This window comes from Dipodomys spectabilis, unplaced genomic scaffold (genome assembly GCF_019054845.1).
Source record: "Dipodomys spectabilis isolate Male_0828 unplaced genomic scaffold, ASM1905484v1 ptg000436l, whole genome shotgun sequence".
NCBI classification, from domain to species: Eukaryota; Metazoa; Chordata; class Mammalia; order Rodentia; family Heteromyidae; genus Dipodomys; species Dipodomys spectabilis.
The window spans coordinates 5,740,386-5,761,550 of NW_024871113.1; the positions used below are offsets into that span (position 1 = coordinate 5,740,386).

The window sequence follows — 21,165 nt, forward strand, 5'->3', positions numbered from 1 at the left end:
CTTTGATCCTATACTTTTGAGAATCTATTGGCTTTTCTCTCTTTGCAATTAACACCCCTAGGCTTATTTCAAATTTATTTTCCTGAACTTGTAATATTTATACTATTTCATTAACACCAGTATTGCTTTGATATAAATCTTATGTCAGGTAAAGATATTTTTGTACTAAAACTCTAGGAACTTGATCATTGGACTTGAGAATATGATGACTTCTCAGCAAATGGGTCAACAGAATATATGATTACTCCTTTAATGAACATGCTCAATATTCTCTTTTTAAGTCATAGTCTTACTCTACTGGTTACAAGCCTTTAAGAAGCAAGAGCCTGATCTGGTGAAATATCTCAGTGTCATATATTTATGAAACATTGCATTGTTTGCAACATTTTTTCTAATTTTCTAATTTTTTATATAATCATAAAAGAATGGCTACATAAAACATTCACGGAAAGTTGTCAAAGAGCATAGTATTTCAAAATATGTTCTGGAAGTTTGTTACTTTAGGTTTTGTAAGAATGCTCTCAAATCAATGATCAAAAGCAGAGAGGTAACAGTTCATTATCTGCGCAAAACTATTCCCATTATATTGTATGTTCACAATATTAATTCTGATTTTTGTGTGAGGTCTGATCTTAGCAGGATATCAGGATAAATAAATGAATTTGCATATTTTAATTGGAATATAAAATGTTTTGGAAATCCCAGCGTGGGAAATTTATGATTAGTTTTTAGCTGGGTGCCAATAGCTCACTCTTATAATCCTAGTGACTCTAGGTTGAGCTCTGAGGATCTGATTTGAAGCCAATCTGTGTGAGAAAGTATATGTGACTCATTTCCAATTAGCCAGCAAAAACCTGGACATGGAGTGGATAAAGTGGTAGAGTGTCAGCCTAGAGAGAAAAGCTCAAGGCCATTTCTTAGATTTTGTGTTCAAACCCCAGTACTAGGATAAAAAATATTATGATTAGTATCTGATTAGTAGGGTTAATGGCTTGAAAATATTGGTCAAATATTTGCAATGTGCAACATTGTATTTGGATGTAAATAAAATTATCCTGAATAGATATAACAGAAAATTATAAAAGAGTACTTTAGTGGAAATTCTTGTGTGTGTGTGTGTGTGTGTGTGAGAGAGAGAGAGAGAGAGAGAGAGACACTTCCACTTCTGACTTTTTTTTTTTTTTGGTCACTTGAGAGGCTTAAACTCAGGGCTTGGGCATCATCCCTGAGCTCTTTTCACTCAAGGGAAGTGCACTACCACTTTGAGCCACAGCGCCACTTCCAGTTTTTGAGTGGTTAATTGGAGATAAAAGTCTCAAGGGAACTTTTCTGCCTGGGTTGGCTTCGAACCACAATCCTCAGATCTCAGCCTGAGTAGCTAGAATTACAGGTGGGAGCCATTGGCTCCTTGCTCTACTCCCGACTTTTTCATGGTTAGTAGGAGCGAAGAGTCTCATGGTCTTTTCTTCTGTAGAGGCTGGCTTCGAAATGCCATTATCAGCTCAGAGCCTCCTGAGAAGCTAGGTTATAGATGTGCATGGGAACCGGGCTAGTAGAAATTCTTTTAACAGTGCCATTGACTTCATTAAGGTAGATAGGGAGAATGAGGTAGTTTGGTAGCATTCATAACCAGATTTTTCTCTCATCTATCTTATGAATTGTATGCTTTTGGATACTTAATAAGTCATCATTTCAGAACTCTCACATACAAAACCTTGGTAATGGAGTAGAATGCTTTTAAATTCACAAGAGCACCATTTTAATACAAGACAAAATGAAAACAAGCTTTGAGAGAAGTCACTTAGGGACTCTTGAGGATGACACTACTGCATTTGCTAGGTCCTGAACACTTGCCTTCCAGGTCTAACCATTTACAACCTCCCAGGCCAATTCAAGCACATTACAAAACAAAAGCTGGAATTACAGTAATCTTCAATTAACCACACATATTATCAAACAATTTTATACACTATACAATACTGAAATCTGTTTCTTTATTTTGTGTCATAAACAATTCCAGGAGTCAGGGTAATGAAAATCACTAGGATAACTAAATTCTGCAGATTGTGAGTCCAAAAAATTGCCTTTTTATTCTCTGAGTCAGTAAGTTACATAACCCCCATGTACCCTAGCATAATAACAAAAGATAAAATAGAACCCAACCAGTGGAAAATATCCTAATCACATATCTTTATACGCATGTACCTTTCTTATTCAATGTGAGCTCTGTCTAGGTTGAAGAAAGCTCAATACCTGCTTAACATTGAAGAGCAAATTTAATCCTCTTCCAGAGACACTCACTTTATTCTTTCCTTGGATATTTTCACCATGATTAAAAGTAAAACAATTTCCATATTCAGTGAAGACATGTTTAAAATCCTCATAGGAATATAAACAAAACATAGTTAGTTGAGCATTTTAATCAATTCTAGAGTTTACATTGCTTTGACTTTTTTTCTAAAAATGACAGATATTTAAAGGAAAAATAGACATATCCAAAAAAGAAAACCTCAGGATCTATGGACTTATATGCATATACATAATAATAATAGATTTCATTTTAAGGATGCAATTTGTATCAATTTACATATGATTTTTGTCATGATAATTTTTCATGTATAATGAAGTGTGCTTATAATGTTTACAATGAAAACTAAGCAATGATATTCACCAGACACTATGTTGAAAATGAACTATAGAGGGGAAGAGAAGATGGCGACGGGGCAGTAGGGAAACGCCACAGCTCTCTCCAACCAAAAAGAGAGTTCGAGTTCCAACCTTTAATCTCCCCAAGAGACCGACAACAACAAAAAGACGAACACTCAGAGAAAAACCAGAGGTGGAAAATAACAAAAAAAGAAAGAGAGGAAAAGAAGAATTTCAGAACAGAGAAGAGCGAAGACCCCTCCCCCAACCTTTACTGGCCGCGCGGCAGTGCGCCAAGCCGCCGCCAGCCGGCCCGGCGGGGGCTGCCGGAGCCACAGAGACACAGGGGGCTGCTTGCAGATCACCAGGTACCGGATTGCAGAACAGCGGATCGCCAGGAACAGAGAAACCTACCAGCCGGGAGTCTCCAGGAGGATCCCACCCCACCCATCACTCTCCACCAGAGCGGAGAGGCTCCATCCCGCCAAAGCCGCCCGGCACCAGCAGCGCCACAAAGGGACCTGTCCGCGGACCACCTGCCCAATCGCGATCGCAACGACCCGGCGGGGGGCCGCCCAACCCAGCCCGCAACCACCCCAACTGAACTCGGAATGCAACAACAACTGACGGACTGCAACAACAACTGACGACCTACAGGGTGAGTACCCATCAGGGGACAGGGAATCCATCAAGGGAGACCAGAGCTGGAGGGAATCCCCAGACCCTGACCTAGACTCCCTACCCCAACACCCGGACCACAGGACCCACTAAAACTGGGAACTGTTCGAGAGCTCCACCAGCCGGTGGAGCACACTCTGCTGGCCAGGCCAGAGCAAGAGCGACCCTGGAAGGGAGCTTAAATGCTCAAGCCAGGAACAGTGCCCCTGGGTCAAGACTACCAACAGTAGAAGAAATTTGAACTGTGTCCTCCAGGCTGCATAACCAAGGTGGTATACACATTAGCACAGGCCTAACGAGCGCGCTCCAGGCTGGGGCCGGAACCAGGCCAGGGGACCGGCGCCTGAACAAAGCAAAAAGGGTCAGAAGTGGGGCTGTGGCTCAAATGGTAGGGTGCCAGCCCTGAGCTGAAGAGCTGAGGGACAGCACCCAAACCTAGAGTTCAAGCCCACAACCAGCCCAAAACAAACAAACAAAAACACATCAGGAGCCCATAGCAGACTCCAGTATTTGGGAGAGTGCATCCAGAGCATCTGATCTTCCCAAGAGCACCCGCAAGAGCAAACACAAGCAGTCTAGGCTGCTCAACCCTTCCAAAGGCGGGAATTGCTACAGCAGAGAGCTGAGAATCCTAAGTGAATAGCAGCTGGAAATAGGCTCCCAACAGAATCCAGATCAGGCATAGACTCTCTCTACCAATACAGAATCAGCAACCAAGCAAAGACAGACACACCAAAACAAGATTGAAGAGCAGTCTCCTGAACCCCCATGCGAAAATCACAGAGAAAAATCACAAGGTTTACCACTACCCAGGACAGCAAGCTCACCTCAAAAGCCAGCAGCCACGCAGGGGAGAGCCCCAGTGGGAGCAAAGCAGGAATGGAAGACAAAAACTACATCCAAGGGTTGCTGGAGGCAATGACTCAAGAAATAAAGCGAGAAATGGATCAGAAATTGAAAGAGCACAAGGATGAACTATCAAAAGATATACAGGATATCAAACAAAAATTGGATGCAAAAATAGAAGCTGCACAAACCTCAGTAAGAAGTGAGATAAACGCCAAATTAGAGGTAATGCATACTGATATCACCTCATTGAGAGGTGAGATCAGTACTCTGAGAACCAACATTGAATCCATAAAGGGATCCATTTCCACCATGCAAACCACAATAGAAGCCACGGTCAACAGAGTGAATGAAATGGAAGGTAGAGTGTCAGATACAGAAGACAGAATACACCAACTGGACCAAAAAGTGACAGATATGGAAAAATCACTCAAATTAAACCAAAGGGAAATTCAAGAGCAAGCAGATAATGCTAAAAAATTTAACCTTCGCATAATCGGAGTGGACGAAGGTGAGGAATTCCAGAGCAAGGGAATGCAACACCTATTTAACAAGATAGTCAATGAAAATTTTCCCCACCTCAAAAACGACCATCTTAACTACATCACAAAAGCTTATCGAACACCCAACAAGCAAGATCCCAGGAGAAACACTTCTAGGCACATAATAGTAACAATGATGGATCTGAATAATAAGGAAACAATCCTGCATGCAGCAAAAATGAAGAAGGAGCTATACTACAACGGGAAAAAAATTAGAATCACTGCAGATCTCTCCACACAAACAATGAATGCAAGAAAAGCCTGGGAAAGCACCATACGAGCCCTGAGAGCCAATAACTGCCAACCCAGACTGATATACCCGGCAAAGCTAGCATTCACATTCGATGGAGAACTGAAAACTTTTAATAGCAAAGAAAAACTAAATGAATACATAAACATTAAGCCAGCATTACAAAGAATTCTAAGAGGGGGGACACAACCTGAAGAAAGCAACCAGGAACTGGGACCTGCCCCAAACAGGCATTACTCAAAGTCTAACTGAGCAAGCACAGGAGGAAAGGAAAGAAGAAAAACTTAGGAAAACGGAATGGCAGGGACAACAATGCATCTCTCTATACTTTCTCTTAATATAAATGGGCTGAATTCGCCAATTAAAAGAAAACGAACTGAGGACTGGATCAGAAAACAAGACCCATCCATCTGTTGCCTTCAGGAGACCCACCTCTCAGCCAAACATACAAACAAACTCAGAGTGAAGGGGTGGAAAAGGATCTACCAATCAAATTCCCCCAATAAGAAAGCAGGTGTAGCTATCCTGATATCTGACAAAATAAACTTTTCATTAAAATCAGTACAGAAAGACAAGGACGGACACTACATATTAATAAAGGGAACAATCCAAGAGGAGGATATAACCATCATCAACTTATATGCCCCAAATATCGGTGCACCCAGATATGTTAAACAAATGCTCTCAAACTTACAGAATAAAATAGATCCCAATACGATAATACTAGGAGACTTTAACACGCCACTCTCACCAAAGGACAGGTCTACCAACCAGAGGATTGGCAAAGAAGCTACCGAATTAAGTGAGGCCATACTTCAAGCGGAATTAACTGACATCTACCGAGTATTTCACCCTAAAACAACACAGTACACATTCTTCTCAGCAGCTCATGGAACTTTCTCCAAAATAGACCATATCATAGTTCATTCAAGGAACTTAAGCAAATACAAAGGGATCGACATAATCCCCTGTATCCTATCTGACCACAGTGGAATCAAGCTAGCTCTCAATAACAAAGCATACCGCAGAAATTTCTCTAATACATGGAAATTGAACAGCACACTCCTTAACAAGGCCTGGGTAACAGAAGAGATCAGAGAAGAAATAAAGCAGTTCCTAGAACTCAATGAAAATGAAAACACCTCACAAAGAAACTTGTGGGACACAGCAAAAGCAGTCCTGAGGGGCAAATTTATTGCCCTCAGTGCCCACATCAAGAGAATGGAGACAGACCAAGTAAATAATCTCATGTTGCAACTAAAACAGCTAGAAAAACAGGAAAAAATGGGACCTAAAGCTACTAGACGAAGCCAGATAACCAAATTGAGAGCAGAGATTAACCAATTAGAAAATCAGAAAACCATAACCAAAATAAACCAAACAAAAAGCTGGTTCTTTGAAAAAATAAACAAAATTGATGGCCCGTTGGCAAGATTAATTAAAAAAAGAAGAGAGGAAACCCATATTAATAGGATTAGGGATGCCACGGGAAACATCACAACACGTACCCAAGATATCCAAACAATTCTAACAGACTACTTTCAAAAGCTATACTCTCTAAAGGAAGAAAATCTGGCGGAAATGGATGCATTTTTAGAGAAATACAAGTTACCCAAACTGAGCAAAGAAGAAGTTAACCAATTAAATAAGCCAATATCCTATAATGAGATACAGGAAGCTATCAAAAGTCTTCCAACAAAAAAAAGCCCAGGACCAGATGGATTCACAGCAGAATTCTATAAGACCTTTAAAGAAGAACTAATACCCATACTCCTCAAGCTCTTCAGAGAAACAGAGAAGGAGGGAGCTATCCCAAACTCATTCTACGAAGCCAATATCACACTCATCCCCAAACCAGGCAAAGACCCAACCAAAAAGGAGAATTACAGGCCAATCTCCTTGATGAACACAGATGCAAAGATCCTTAACAAGATTCTAGCTAACAGAATCCAGAAACACATAAAATAATACACTATGATCAGGTAGGCTTCATCCCAGAGACACAGGGATGGTTTAACATACGTAAGTCAATAAATGTAATCCAGCATATCAACAGAGCCAAGGTCAAGAATCACATGATTATCGCCACAGATGCAGAAAAGGCCTTTGATAAAATTCAACATTCATTCATGCTAAAAGCTCTGGAGAAAATAGGAATAGAAGGAACATTTCTAAAAACAATAAAAGCCATTTATGACAGACCAATAGCCAATATTATACTTAATGGGGAAAAGCTACAACCAATCCTCCTAAAAACAGGAACAAGGCAAGGATGTCCACTGTCTCCACTCCTCTTCAACATAGTCCTAGAACCCTTAGCCAGGGCAATAAGGCAAGAAAAAGACATTAAAGGGATCCGCATAGGGAAAGAAGAAGTGAAACTATCCCTTTTTGCAGACGACATGATACTATACCTCCACGATCCCAAAAACTCCATCCCCAAACTTTTAGAAATCATAAGTCACTTCGGCAAAATAGCAGGATACAAAATAAACCCACAAAAATCAGTTGCCTTCCTATACACTGATAACGCACAGGAAGAGAGGGAAATAAAGGGAGCAACCCCATTCACAATAACCTCCCAAAAAATAAAATATTTAGGAATTAACCTAACCAAAGATGTAAAAGAACTATTTAATGAGAACTATAAAAAGTTAAAGAAAGAAATTGCAGAAGACACTAGGAAATGGAAAGACCTCCCATGCTCCTGGATAGGCCGACTTAATATAGTAAAGATGGTGATACTTCCAAAATTAATATACAAATTCAATGCAATTCCTATTAAAATCCCAATGACGTACATCACTGAAATACAGAAAACAGTCCAAAAATTTATATGGAACAACAAAAGACCTAGAATAGCCAAAACAATTCTAGGGGATAAAGACAATATGGGAGGGCTATCCATGCCGAACTTCAAACTCTACTACAGAGCTATAATCACAAAGACAGCATGGTACTGGCACAAAAACAGACCCGAAGACCAATGGAACAGAATAGAAGATCCAGATATAAATCCACAGGCCTACAGCCAGCTGATATTCGACAAAGGAGCCAAAGACATACAATGGAAGAAACACAGCCTCTTCAACCGCTGGTGCTGGGAAAACTGGGCAGCCACATGCAGAAAACTAAAAGTGGACCCCAGCCTATCACCATGCACCAACATCAACTCAAAATGGATTAAAGACCTTAACATTAAACCTGAATCTCTGAAACTACTGCAGGACAGAGTAGGAGAGACACTTGAACTAATAGGCACAGGAAGGAACTTCCTGAACAGAGTCCCAGGGTCACAACAAGTTGGAGAGAGACTCGACAAATGGGACTACCTTAAAATAAAAAGCTTCTGCACAGCTAAATCTATCGCAACTAAGCTAGAAAGACAACCAACTAATTGGGAAAAAATATTTACCAGTAATATATCAGACAAGGGGTTAACATCCTGTATATACAGGGAACTCAAGAAACTAATCCCTCCCAAACCTAACAAACCAATTACTAAATGGGCAAGGGAACTAAAGAGGGACTTCTCAAATGAAGAAATAAAAATGGCAAAGAAACACATGAGGAAATGTTCATCATCCCTGGTGGTGAAGGAAATGCAAATAAAGACAACCCTGAGATACCACCTTACCCCAGTCAGAATGTCCCACATCCACAAATCAGCCAACGACAAATGCTGGAGGGGATGTGGAGAAAGAGGAACCCTATTACACTGCTGGTGGGAATGTACACTTATACAACCACTTTGGAAAGCAGTCTGGAGGGTCCTTAGAAAGCTAAAGATTGACCTCCCTTACGACCCAGTCATACCACTTCTAGGCATCTACCCTGAACAACAGGAACCAATATACAAGGACACGTGCACCTCCATGTTTATTGCAGCACTGTTCGCAATAGCTAGGATATGGAAACAACCTAGGTGCCCCACCACAGATGAATGGATCCAAAAATTGTGGTATCTATACACAATGGAATATTATGCAGCCATTAGAAATGACAAAATAATGGCATTTGCAGGGAAATGGATGGAGCTAGAAGGAATCATGTTGAGCGAGGTAAGCCAAGAACGAAGAGACAAACGGTACATGGTCTCCCTCATAAGTGGATGCTAAATCCAAAAGGTTAGCGATACGACAAAACTAACAGGACTTAAGAAACAAAGAACTCCCGCTCATCTGGTTGAACCACTACTAAATATCCTCATGCTGCTGATCACAAATATGGTATATAACATGTGAACACTGTTATATATTACAGACTGTGGTAGACAATTTGCTCCAGGGAAGTTAGAATGAACTTGTGACTTTGAAATTATGTAATCATTTAATCACAATCAAAAAAAAAAAAAAAAGAACCTCGGTGAAGGGAGGGAGGGAGGGGATGGTAGGGGGAAAACAATGGAGGGGGTAACAATGTTCAAGAGGAAGTGTACTCATAACCTCACTCATGTAACTGTAACCCTCTGTATAGTAGCTTTACAATAAAAAAAATAAAAAAATAAAAAAAAAAAAAAAAAAGAAAATGAACTATACAACTGGGGGTTGGGAGTTATGAAGTCAGGAGGGAAAAACTGGGAGAAAATGAGGAAAGAAGTAACACTGTTCAAAAAAGATATGTATTCAATACATGACATATATAACTGTAACCCCTTTGTACATCACCTTTACAATAAAAAATAAAATGAGCTTGATAAGAAATGTACTTGTTATCTTGCCCATGTAATTGTAACTCCTCTGTATGGTATTCTTACAATAAAAAAATAAAGAAAGAAAAAAAGAAAATGAAATAAAATTAACATTTAAAAATAACTTTTTCTAGGTTTCAGTAAGGATACATGGGAATATATGCTTTTTTGCAGTAATTCTATTCAATATTATTTATTTTAGGAACCACCCGTTTTCCACCTATTTGTTCACTGTGGAGAAATCACACTGCTCTGCCCCTTGACATCCTCCAGCCTCTTCCTGCAATAGTGGTGGTGTGCATGTGACAAGGACAAGACTAATCAGTGTATCTCACACTTTTATGTCTGTGACTAGTTCAGCAATTGATGCAACCTGCCAAGCCAGAGACTTTCATGGATTTTTATATGGATATTGGACTTCTATCCTATGATAATGAAAGTTTGGGGTTGCCTTAGCTATTATATTGGCTATGTGTGTAGCAAGTCAATACAAAAAAGGCAGCAATAATTTATAAGGAAAAAACAAAAGTCGTCTATAAACACTGGTCTTGGTCTCCTATAGTATGGCAATTTAAAGCTATTCCTTCTTAGTTAATTAAATCAATTCAGTCCTTTTACTTCTGGCTTACTAATGCTGAGTTTCTGTAAAACACAAATGCAAAAGTCTTGCTCAGCCAAAAATTCCCAGTGGTGAGTTTAAACCATCTCTGTCAATTATTTTCACTTCTATTAATTGTCCATCCATATTTTTATTCTGTCTAGCATTGTGCCTCTTATAGCTGACAAAGTGATATGGAATTATACTCTAAAACCATGAGTTTGCAAAGTTTAATTTGCAACACAGAGTACTACATTTATGACATAAGAAATATGGGACCCAAATTGCCTATATGTGATTCATTAATAGATTCCTGGTGTTATCACTTTATCCTCAATGAAAATAAATTATGTAAGTAATTAAGTCATACATTTTTGCTGAGCTCTGGTGGTTGACACCTGTAATATTAGCTATTTGGAAAAGTGAAGATTGGGAAGATCATAATTCTGAGGCAGCCTGAGCAGAAAAAGTTTACAGAGTTCTGTCTTAATGGAAAAAGTTACAATGGGAAGTATAAAACAGGTGAGTTTCTGCTCCAAGGCTGAGACAGAAAGTGAGACTTTATTTCAATAATGGCTACTACAAAAATTTGTTGTACTCATAGCTCAGCAGGGAAGCACTTGCTGAACAAGTGTAAGGATCTTAGTTTCAAACTATGGTACTGAATATATATTAACAACAACAAAACAGCCAGGTGCTGGTGGCTCATGCCTATATTCATAGCTATTCAGGAGGATGAGATCTGAGGATCATGGTTCAAAGCCAATGTAGGAAGAAAAGTCTGTGAGACTCTTATCTCCAATTAATCACAGAAAAAAGCCAGATGAGGAACTGTAGGTAGAGTGCTAGCCTTGAGCCAAAGGAGCTCAGAAACAGCACCCAGGCCCAGAGTTTAAGCCCCGGGAGTGAAAAAAACGCCTCCAGAATTTTACAGGTGGTGCATACATATAATTCTAAGTTTTATGCTGGGGTAGTTATCTTCTTCTACATCCTCTCATAAAATAATGCAGTACAAAAACAATAATTGCTGCTTAATCATAATAGAAATGTTATAGGGTTCACAATAAAAGTAAAATGTGATAATAAAGAATCAAGAAGATTAAAATATTCTCTCCTTTTTTGGAATTACTTTTCTTTTGGAAGAACTGTGCTACAAGAAAGGCTATCAGAATATCTGCTCTCTGTCTTTCCTTATCTAACTTCTTGAAAAGAGCAAGTTGTTTCACAGTATTTTGGGTCTCTTGATTCTATAAAGCAAAAAGTAACTAAAAGAGCTTATCAAATGTAATAGTTGAGTAAATTCAGGTCAATTACCCAAGGAAGTGAACTTTTTATCATCATGAAACAAAAGGAAGCTTATTATCTTGATGATATTTGGAGACACTTCAGAATTATTACCTTTGGGCTACATGGCATTCCAAAAAAGTCACAATCCAACAAAGTGCTATTATTGAGATAAAAACCATTGTTCTTGACAAACTCTGTGATGCTGAAGTTTTGGTGACTGACAGCAAAATCAATAGCCTCATTAGAGTCAGTGAAATTGACTCTGGTTTCCTGAAGGTGAAGAACTTTGGAGACTATGTCCCATAAGAAAAAAATGATGCCAAATTTGGCTACAGCATCTGTTTGGAATCTATTAGAAGGAATAAAAGCAGCGGTCAGAAGAATACAACCTTTAATTAGCTACAGACAGAGACCAAACATCTTGATTCAGTATCAGCATCTTGGGTCCATCTTTATAACTGCCACTGCCATAATTGTTCTGCATCTGCTCAGAAGAACCATGTTCCCAGCCTCGCCATCATCATATGGATATAGATGGAAGTGGAGGAAGTATGTTAACTGAAATGAGCCAGACTCAGAAAGATATGCTTTCTCTCATATACAGAAACTAGATATATAAGTACAAACAAACAAACAAAAAGAGACATGACTCTAAAGAGACCATTTGGGGGAGAGGAGAATAAAGGAGGGTGCTGGGGAGATGAATATGATTACTATTCCTCCCCCACCCCCAAAAGAAGAATCATGAAGCCTGATCCAGAGCAATAGACCAAGCACATGAGGCCTGGCTCCTGAGAAATAGCAAGTGGGTACTTTATATCAATTCAATGAACTCCAAGGTAAGTAATCAAATCAAATGTTTTTTCTTTCATGCAATTGTTTCTAACATATTTATAAAATGATTTCTTTGTTGCTTTGTATGTCCCTTCCCCACGGTATAACCTCTGCTTTCACTATATTGATGTTGGTATAGTTTGTGGAGGGGAAGAGAAAAAACAAACCGTTTGAATAGGGATACAGGTGGACCCATTGCAACAATGAGATGTACAAATCATTATGTCGAAAAACGAACTTCACAACTTTGGGGTAGGGGGGAGATGGGAGGGGGAAACAAAGGAGGAAGCAACAATGCTTGATAAGAAATGTACTCATTATCTTGCACTTGTAATTGTAACCCCTCTGTACAGTATTTTCACAATTAAAAAAATAAAATAAATAAAAATAAAAACTGATTCAGTACAATGAAACAGAAGAAGCACTCAAATACAGGGTTTTCACATGAGCCTGTCACAATCTCAAGCTTCTCTTTTCTCTAGAACTAAATATTGCAAGAAAGTTAGGTTGCTATGATTTCTAGGCCTGAAGTTTTGCTCATGTAATCCTGGAAACATCATTTTGGGTTATTGTTGTGGTGGTAGTTTTCATTACTGGGATGAACTCAGGGTCTTATGCTTGCTAGTTAGTCAGGCTCTTGATGACACAACTCCAGCCATATAAGGATCTCTTTTGTTTGTTTTGTTTCATTAATTATTGCTTTCCTTGGAGATAAAGACAAATGGAAAAGAAAATGTAATTGGTTTTTATTTTTGAAAATAATTTATTACTTACTGAAATGTAATATGAATATGTAGATAAAATCCTAATGAAACAGATATCTCTACCAATTCAAGCAATATCTTTAATTCAAATTCAAAACTATTACTGTTAGTAAGTTCTGTGGAAACATTTTTCTCAAGTAATTACTTTTAAAGGCAATAAAAAGAAATCATTTGTATATACATATTTTTCATTTAACGTATAAAATAAATAGGATTCTCAGTATAATTCACAGTTTCAATGACTTTATGAAACAGATGCATTTAGTAGTTTGTTATATTTTATTTCTATTTTTATGTTTCTATCTTCTTTCCATAGCTGTAAAACTTTGTAGAAAAATTCTACTTAGGGATTGGAAAGGTGGCTCAGTGGTAGAGTACTTGCCTTGCATGCCAGAGACTCTGGGTTCGATTCCTCAGCACCACATAAGCACAAAGAAAAAAGCCAGAAGTGTCACTGTGGTTCAAGTGGTAGAGTGCTAGCCTTGAGCTGAAGAGCTGAGGAACAGCGCCCAGGCCCAGAGTTCAGGCTCCACAACCAGACCCCTCCCCCCCAAAAAAAGAAATTCTACTTAGTGGGCCCTGATGCCTCATGCCTATAATGGTAGCTACTCAGGAAACTAAAATCTGAGGATTTTAGTTCAAAATCAGATCAGGGATATAGCTATCATTATAGCCTGACTCTTGTTCTGAGAAAAATCTTGCAATATAGTTGCTACTGAAACCTTAGGTCTCCCAAAGTGAAATCTCTACTTAGTGAGCAAACTAGGGTAAGATTGATATAATATTCTCAGACTACCAAATCTGGGGTATATCTCCCATCCTACAAGTAGGAATCACATGGAGGAAGAGTATTGCCAACTTCTAAGCTGTATACTCCTAGAATTTACCCTTTGCAACATGGATCTGAATAATAGAAATGAGCTGGAAGCCTGCAGAGCACACTGGGGCACTTTGCTGAAACTCTTTCTAGCCTTTTGTCATACTGAGGCACAAAACAAAACAGAGGAAAAGATACCATAGTTCAAACTCTGTAGACTTTCACTGTTGTTACTGACACTGAATAGAAGTTCTGAATAAATACTTGCTAATATTCTATAGACTCTTAGGATAATTTCCATATATTTTAAGGAATTGTTTTTTAAAAAGTATCTTCACCAGTTACATTTTATTCCTTGGTGACAAAATTGAGGTGGGAGGATCTTTATGTGTCCTTCTGGAAGTCATGTCTTTGTTTTCTTTCAGCCAAGGGCACCAGCCACCAGCCTTTGCTTTTGGTAGAATGCATGCCATGTCACAGAAGGAGACACAACATACAGAATAGTTTTTCTCTGGCGAAGGAGGGTGACTATCTTTGTTGTCCGAGGCCCTCATAGAGAGCTTCAGTTCATGAAATACCATCAGCCATAAAAACCTCCTATATTATGTGAAGGTTCTTAGTAATAGCTTAAGAAACTGTTTTAGAAGTTTCTCAGAATAAAAGAAAATGGAAGTAGATATTACTTGATCAGATGTAATGACAAATATATAAAGTGGATGATATTACTTCTTTTTATTTGATGGTACTGGATTTGAACTCAGGGCTTGGCATGCAGGGGCATTACCATTTGAGCTATTCCAGATTATATATATATATATACATATATATATATGCATATATAACAAAATATATATCTATAATAATAATATTTAAAATATATTAATACCATAACATAGATAATATACATATATATATGTATTTAGTAGATAAAATATGTACACATATGAAGTACATTAATGATGAACATAAAATAACAAACTATGTAATTGGTTTTTATTTTTTAAGATAATTTATTACTTACTAATTTATTACTTACTAATTTATTATTTATTCTAACTAGTTAGAATATAACATACTTCATAAAATGAAGTATGTTATATGTATAAGGAGGTATATAGTATGTGTATATGTGTGTGTGTGTGTAAATCAAAGCTCTGAAAATGAAGTGATCCCTTCATGCAAAAAACTGATTGAAGAAGTTCCCTTCCATGTGTGTGAAAATCAGCTCTGTGATCTTTCCAGCTTTGCCATAGAGCATCACTAAATTATTACAGGGCATGGCCTGTGCAGCTCTGAGGGAGTCTCATTTCAGACTTGATGCACAGGCAGTAAACTGCCAGTAAACTCTTGGAATGAGTTGTCATCAAGGACTCAAGAAGTGTCACTAAATTATATATTGTTTTTGTATCAGCTCAGGTCCTTGTGTACCTATCCAGGTGACCACACCATGGAGTTACTCCTTCATCTACTAGGTTAAATACAACACGTTTACTAGATCATGCCATATTGATGTGGATTTTGCACAAGTGCTCCATCTTCCAGTTCTTCCTTATCTCCTCTGGTGACCCTCTAAGTCAAGTTTCATACTCAGGTTTCCATAATATCCATACAAAGACTGCTACTTTCTTCCCTGTATTCTCAGACCACTTCCTGGCCCAGCTTTCCTTCTTTCTTTTGTTCCTTATCCCTCCCTCCCTCCCTCCCTCCCTCCCTTCCTCCCTTCCTTCCTTCCTTCCTTCCTTCCTTCCTTCCTTCCTTCCTTCCTTCCTTCCTTTTCCTTCTTTTAGATTTGTCTTTGTTCTGGGTGGAGCTTGAACTAGGACCTGGGTATTGTCACTTAGTTTTTTTTGTTTTTTGTTTTTTTTTTTGCTTAAGGCTGGTGCTCTGCTACTTGCACCAAGTTAAATGTCTGATTTTTTAGTTGTTAATTGGAGATAAGAGTCTCAGGGACTTTTCTGCCTGGGGTGGCTTCAAATCTCCATCCTCAGATCTCAGCCTCCTGAATAGCCAGGATTATAAGAATAAGCCACAACTTTCTTTTATGACTCAATTAGTATATTGCGTTTTGTTGGCTATGTTCCTCTCTTTTTTGTGTGTGTTTGGCTAAGTGCCAAACACAAAATATAGGAAACCACACTTTCACATCCATTTAAACATACAATCTGAAATTTACCTAAGATATAATTTTGAAATCAAGAAAAAAATAAGGAAAATAAGTGAGAGGAAAAAGCTAGTAATTCTATTTCCTTTCCTATACTTTTAAGTTCAATTAAAAGCATCAATGTTTCACATATGTTAAATACCAAGTAAGGAAATGTTATGCCAACCATTTACCTAAAGTTACGCTAGCAAATCCATAGACGTAATCATGATTTATAAAGTAATTTTTTACCTGTTCAAGTTACAAAATGTCACAGCTGGGAACTCGATCTTTTCCACATACTGCACCTCTATTGAGGTCGTGGTTGGCCATGTGAAGTAGTTGACCAAGCGGCTGTAGATCTGCCATACTAGAAGTGAGACAGAGCCCAGCACCACCGCCAACCAGATGACTTTGCGAACTTTGTTCTGGTTCTGAGCAATGTTGTGTACCCCATGAAAGGAAGTGGAGGTGGCAAAGTCGTGGTCAAACTTCTTCCGGTCAGTGGGAGATGGCAGTGGTTTCTTGAAAAGGTAAAGTTTTATCTTTGCTAAGAGTCCTAAGGTTTTGTCCATAAAAGAGTTAAAAGAAAGAAAAGTCATGAGTTAAAGAAGTCTAATGAGGATGGCCAATAGACACATGAAGAAATGCTCAACCTCCCTAGCCATAAAAGAAATGCAAATCAACATTGAGATACCACCTCACCCCAGTTAGAATGGCTATAATCAAGAACTCAAATAACAACAGATGCTGGAGGAGATATGGACAGAAGGGAACCTTACTACATTGTTGGTGGGAGTGTAAACTTGTTCAACCACTTTGGAAAGCAGTATGGAGGTTCCTCAAAAGACTTCACATAGAGCTCCCCTATGACCCAGCAATCCCACTTTTGGGCACTTACCCAAATGATCACAAACAAGACCACACTAAAGCTACCAGCACCTCTATATTTATTGCAGCATTATTTACCATAGCTAAGATATGGAACCAACCCAGATGCCCCTCAGTAGATGAATGGATCAAGAAAATGTGGTATATATACACAATGGAATTCTATGCCTCCATCAGAAAGAATGACATTGCCCCATTTGTTAGGAAATGGAAAGACTTGGAAAAAATTATATTAAGTGAAGTAAGCCAGGCCCAAAAAAACATAGGTCCCATGGTCTCCATTATTTGCATTAACTACTATATGTCTGAGTCAAGCAGAAAAGGTCAGATAAGTTAATGTTAGGGGAATGAACCCTAAGATAAGTATTCAAAAAATTTTTTTGTTTTTTTTTCCTTTCATGCAATTGTTTCTAACATATTTATAAGATGATTGCTTTGTTGGTTTGTATGTCCCTCCCCCACGGTATAACCCATGCTTTCACTGTATTTGATGTTGTTATATTTTGTGGAGGGGAAGGGAAAAAACAAATCCTTTAACTAGGGATACAGGTGGACCTATTGCAACAATGAGATGTACAAATCGTTATGTCAAAAAAGGAACTTTACAACTTTGGTGAGGGGTGAGGGGAGCATTAGATGGGGGAGAGGGGGGAGTATGGGAAGGGGAAACACAGAGGCGGCAACAATGCTTGATAAGAAATGTACTCATTATCTTGCCCATGTAATTGTAACTCCTCTGTACAGTATTCTCATAATAAAAAAATAAAAAAGAAGTCTAATGCTCCCTATAAAAAAATCACAACTTACCTATAATTAGACAGTTGCTATTCTTTCTGTGTGTATCAAGGGTAGAGACTGACCTTGCATTGGATGATTTATTCAGTAATCAACAAGTAGGAGTGTTAGTTAAATGCATCTACTGGGATTGTATAAAAGCTATTCAGAATATGCCTAAGGTGAATACAAATGTTCAATGGCATCATATGCATTTATTATGATTTCTAGCTTCAAATTTACCTTTCCTTGAATGGATTATTTACAATAATTTATAATCTAAAACAAAAAATTAGCACTAATGTTTAAATTATTTCTTCTCCTGAAAGAATCAAAATTCTATATCTTCCATGAACAAAATCAAGGTTTTCCTTTCTTTGGTCATTTTTTTTATGTCAGTACTGGGTTAGAACTCCAGGCCTCATGCTCTCTTGTAGCTGGTGCTCTACCACTTCAACCATAACTTCACCTCTGGCTTTTTGCTGGTTAATTGGAGGAAGATTTTCCCAAATGTGTCTGCAGCACCAGGTGGCTTGAAGCTGTTATTCTCAGATCTCATACTCCTGAGTAGCTGGGATTACAGGTGTGAAGCATCAGCATCTGTTTTGGGTTATTCTTCTGAGACTCACAAGTGAGGCTCTGAGAAGTCAGGTCTTCAATTCATCTTTCCTCTTTGGTGTTACAGTTTATGTCAGGTATAATTTATTATGTTTTGTATTCTTTCCTACTTGATTATTTTATTTATCTATGAATTATTTGCTCAGAATACTTAAAGTTAAAATGACATTAGTAGAAGTCTGGCACTAGTAATACACATCTACTCATGAGACTATGATATGGAGGAATATAATTTGAGGCCAACCAACGAAGAAAAGTTTTTTAGACTCCATCTTTAAAATAATGAGAAAAAATCAGGGTTGAAGGTATGTCTTAATATGTAGGGTTCTCTGAGTTCAAACCCAAATAGCATTTAAAAAAAAGTTTGTGTCATTATTAGTTAAGTGATCTAAGTTTTAACTTTGTAGGTGAATTTATCTTTTGTGGCTTTCAATAATCAAATAATATTGGTCGATACTGTATCACAGAAAGCCAATCCATGAGGATTACACTAAGATGCTTTTGATATTATAGGACATGTTTGGAATTTTCTCCTAGTTCATGTTGACTTCATCTGTCAGTGGGAAATGGGAGGTATCCTGTTGCAGAGGGAAAGGAGTGAGAGGTGGGCTTAGAATGGGAACACCTAATCCTGGTCCAGCCCCACTTCTTGTACTCTATGCAGCGTCAGCCAAGGTTCTTCCTCTTCTTTCCACCTCCTCTGCCAAGTAGAGCAATAGAAGCTGCCTTGTGTTTTAATGTATTGAATAACACAATTCACATAGCTGGTTCAGCCCATGGAACCTGGCCACAATAAATACCGAAGAGAATTGCATATTTATAGTATTCTACTAAATTAGAAGTAATGTAGCAAATAAGAAAAATAGTTTGGCTCTATGTAAACATTTTCAAATTCTCATTTAAGACTTCACCAAGCACCCATGGCTAACACCTATAGTCCTAGCTTGCTAAAATCATAGTTGAAGCTAGCCCTGGAAGGCAAACTGGAGAGACTCTTATCTGTATTAAACAGAAAAAAATTGTAGAAGGGGATGTGTGACAAGAGGCCCTGTGTTCAAGCCCTGATACTGGCACAAAAATAAATAAAAAGTAAAACTAATGATATTGCATTATTTGCAAAGAAACAGCAGGATGAGAAGAGGGAGAGGAATGTTCAGTGAGGGAAATGAATCCCAGAGAGACTAAGATGCATGTATGTATTCTTTCATATGTGGAAGCTAGAATTAATATATTCATATACACTTCAGGGTGATATACAAGTTTATACAAAGGTATTACTCAAAATATAGTAGATTCAAGGGAGACCTCAAATGATATGATTCTTTAGAAAGGTTAACTCACCATCTAACAAAATCAACACCAGGAGTTGGGTAGTCCAAAGTGTATGGGTGGAGGAGGGGGGTCACATGGCTGGGATCAAGGGGAGGGAGGAAACAAATGGGGAGAGAAAGAGGAAAACGGAATTACAAAATCCAATGCATACTGAGGGAAAAGGTAGTTTGGGAGGAAAGGAGAATGATCAAGGGGGGACATTGATCAGGGTTCATTGCATTATATACTACTTCATTGAATGGCAATTTCCTTTGTACAACATCTCAAAGATAAAATTAAAATTAAAAAAATAACTTTTTAATGTGCTCACAATAAGGCTCTTAAACTTTTTTTCTAAGTGCTAGTACTATCCAGTATTAATTAATGTCAAGTAACATATATAACTTATCTGGCCAAGCCCCAGAGAAATGAAAGCAGTATGTTGCTGTTCTTATTAATTAGCGAAGTAGTTTGCCCAGGACATGTTCTGTATGACTGAACTATTGAAGCGAAGGTGAATTCACCCTGACATAAAGCCAACTTAGTTTTTCGACAACTTAAGCCTGTCCTCTGAAAGGAGCCAAAGCCCCTGGTGAGGAAGACTTTTCTACTGGTCTGTGGCAAGCCAGCAGAGTATAACAGGTGGGAAGCATTGCCCTAAACACACAAGTTGCAAGTTTGCCTTCAGAGACCAGCTCACTCATGAAGATATACTCCCTGACGATTTCTTCTGCCTTCCCCAGGAATTCTGAGCTATTTTCTAGAGACTTAACAAGGTCTTTTTAAACAGCATTTCCAATGAATAGTGAAGAAGCATGGTGACATATGCCACCCAGAAAGAATAGAACTGACTTCATCATACCCTAGGAATTACAGGAAAAGGCTCAGCACCAGGTGTTGCTCATAGTAATAACATTTCCAGGAACCCTGAACAAGTTATATTGTGTTTTAAAAATCACACACAATACAACAGATGGAAACCAAATTAAATGAAACAACATAAACCGATTCTAACACTGATATTTTTCAACTATTTCTGAGTTCTATAAACAGATGACTCTCCCAAAATAATGAATAATATATTTTTCACTTGAACGTGATACTGGAAATTACATCTATTACAATGAAATAAAAACTTTTCCATTTGCCCCTGTCTGGGCACTCACGGTTCCGATGGCTTACGTCCATCCGTACCTTTCTCAGAACACACTTTGGATTTCTCGCTCGGCTCCATCCTGACTACAATGAGCAGGCGTCCTCAGCGATACTCAGTTTTCATCCATAACAAATTCATTTTGTGGCCTTTATATAAAATATGGCAGTTGAGGTCATAAAGTGTGGGTGCAATTTAAATATTTGTGTTGCTATGTTTAACCTCATAAAGTACATAATCTACAGACCAAAAATATTGACAGAAGCAGCTATGGGCATTTGTGGGCTAATGCGAAGCTACCTTTGAGTGAAAAACAGAAAGTGTCA

General features: G+C 38.2%; 1 protein-coding gene across 1 annotated transcript in view; it reads right to left on the minus strand.

Annotated features, from left to right (window-relative positions):
• The window catches only part of Asic5 (acid sensing ion channel subunit family member 5), a 35,464-nt gene extending 14,512 nt beyond the window's left edge, over window positions 1-20,952 (minus strand). The window contains exons 1-4 of the mRNA XM_042668406.1: window positions 20,881-20,952; window positions 16,345-16,651; window positions 11,649-11,886; window positions 2,254-2,379 (exon numbers count right to left, since the gene is read on the minus strand). Coding sequence (XP_042524340.1) covers window positions 2,254-2,379; window positions 11,649-11,886; window positions 16,345-16,651; window positions 20,881-20,920 — 711 coding nt within the window. The 5' untranslated portion in view covers window positions 20,921-20,952. The remainder of the gene's footprint in view (window positions 1-2,253; window positions 2,380-11,648; window positions 11,887-16,344; window positions 16,652-20,880) is intronic.
• Window positions 20,953-21,165: the final 213 nt, after the last annotated feature.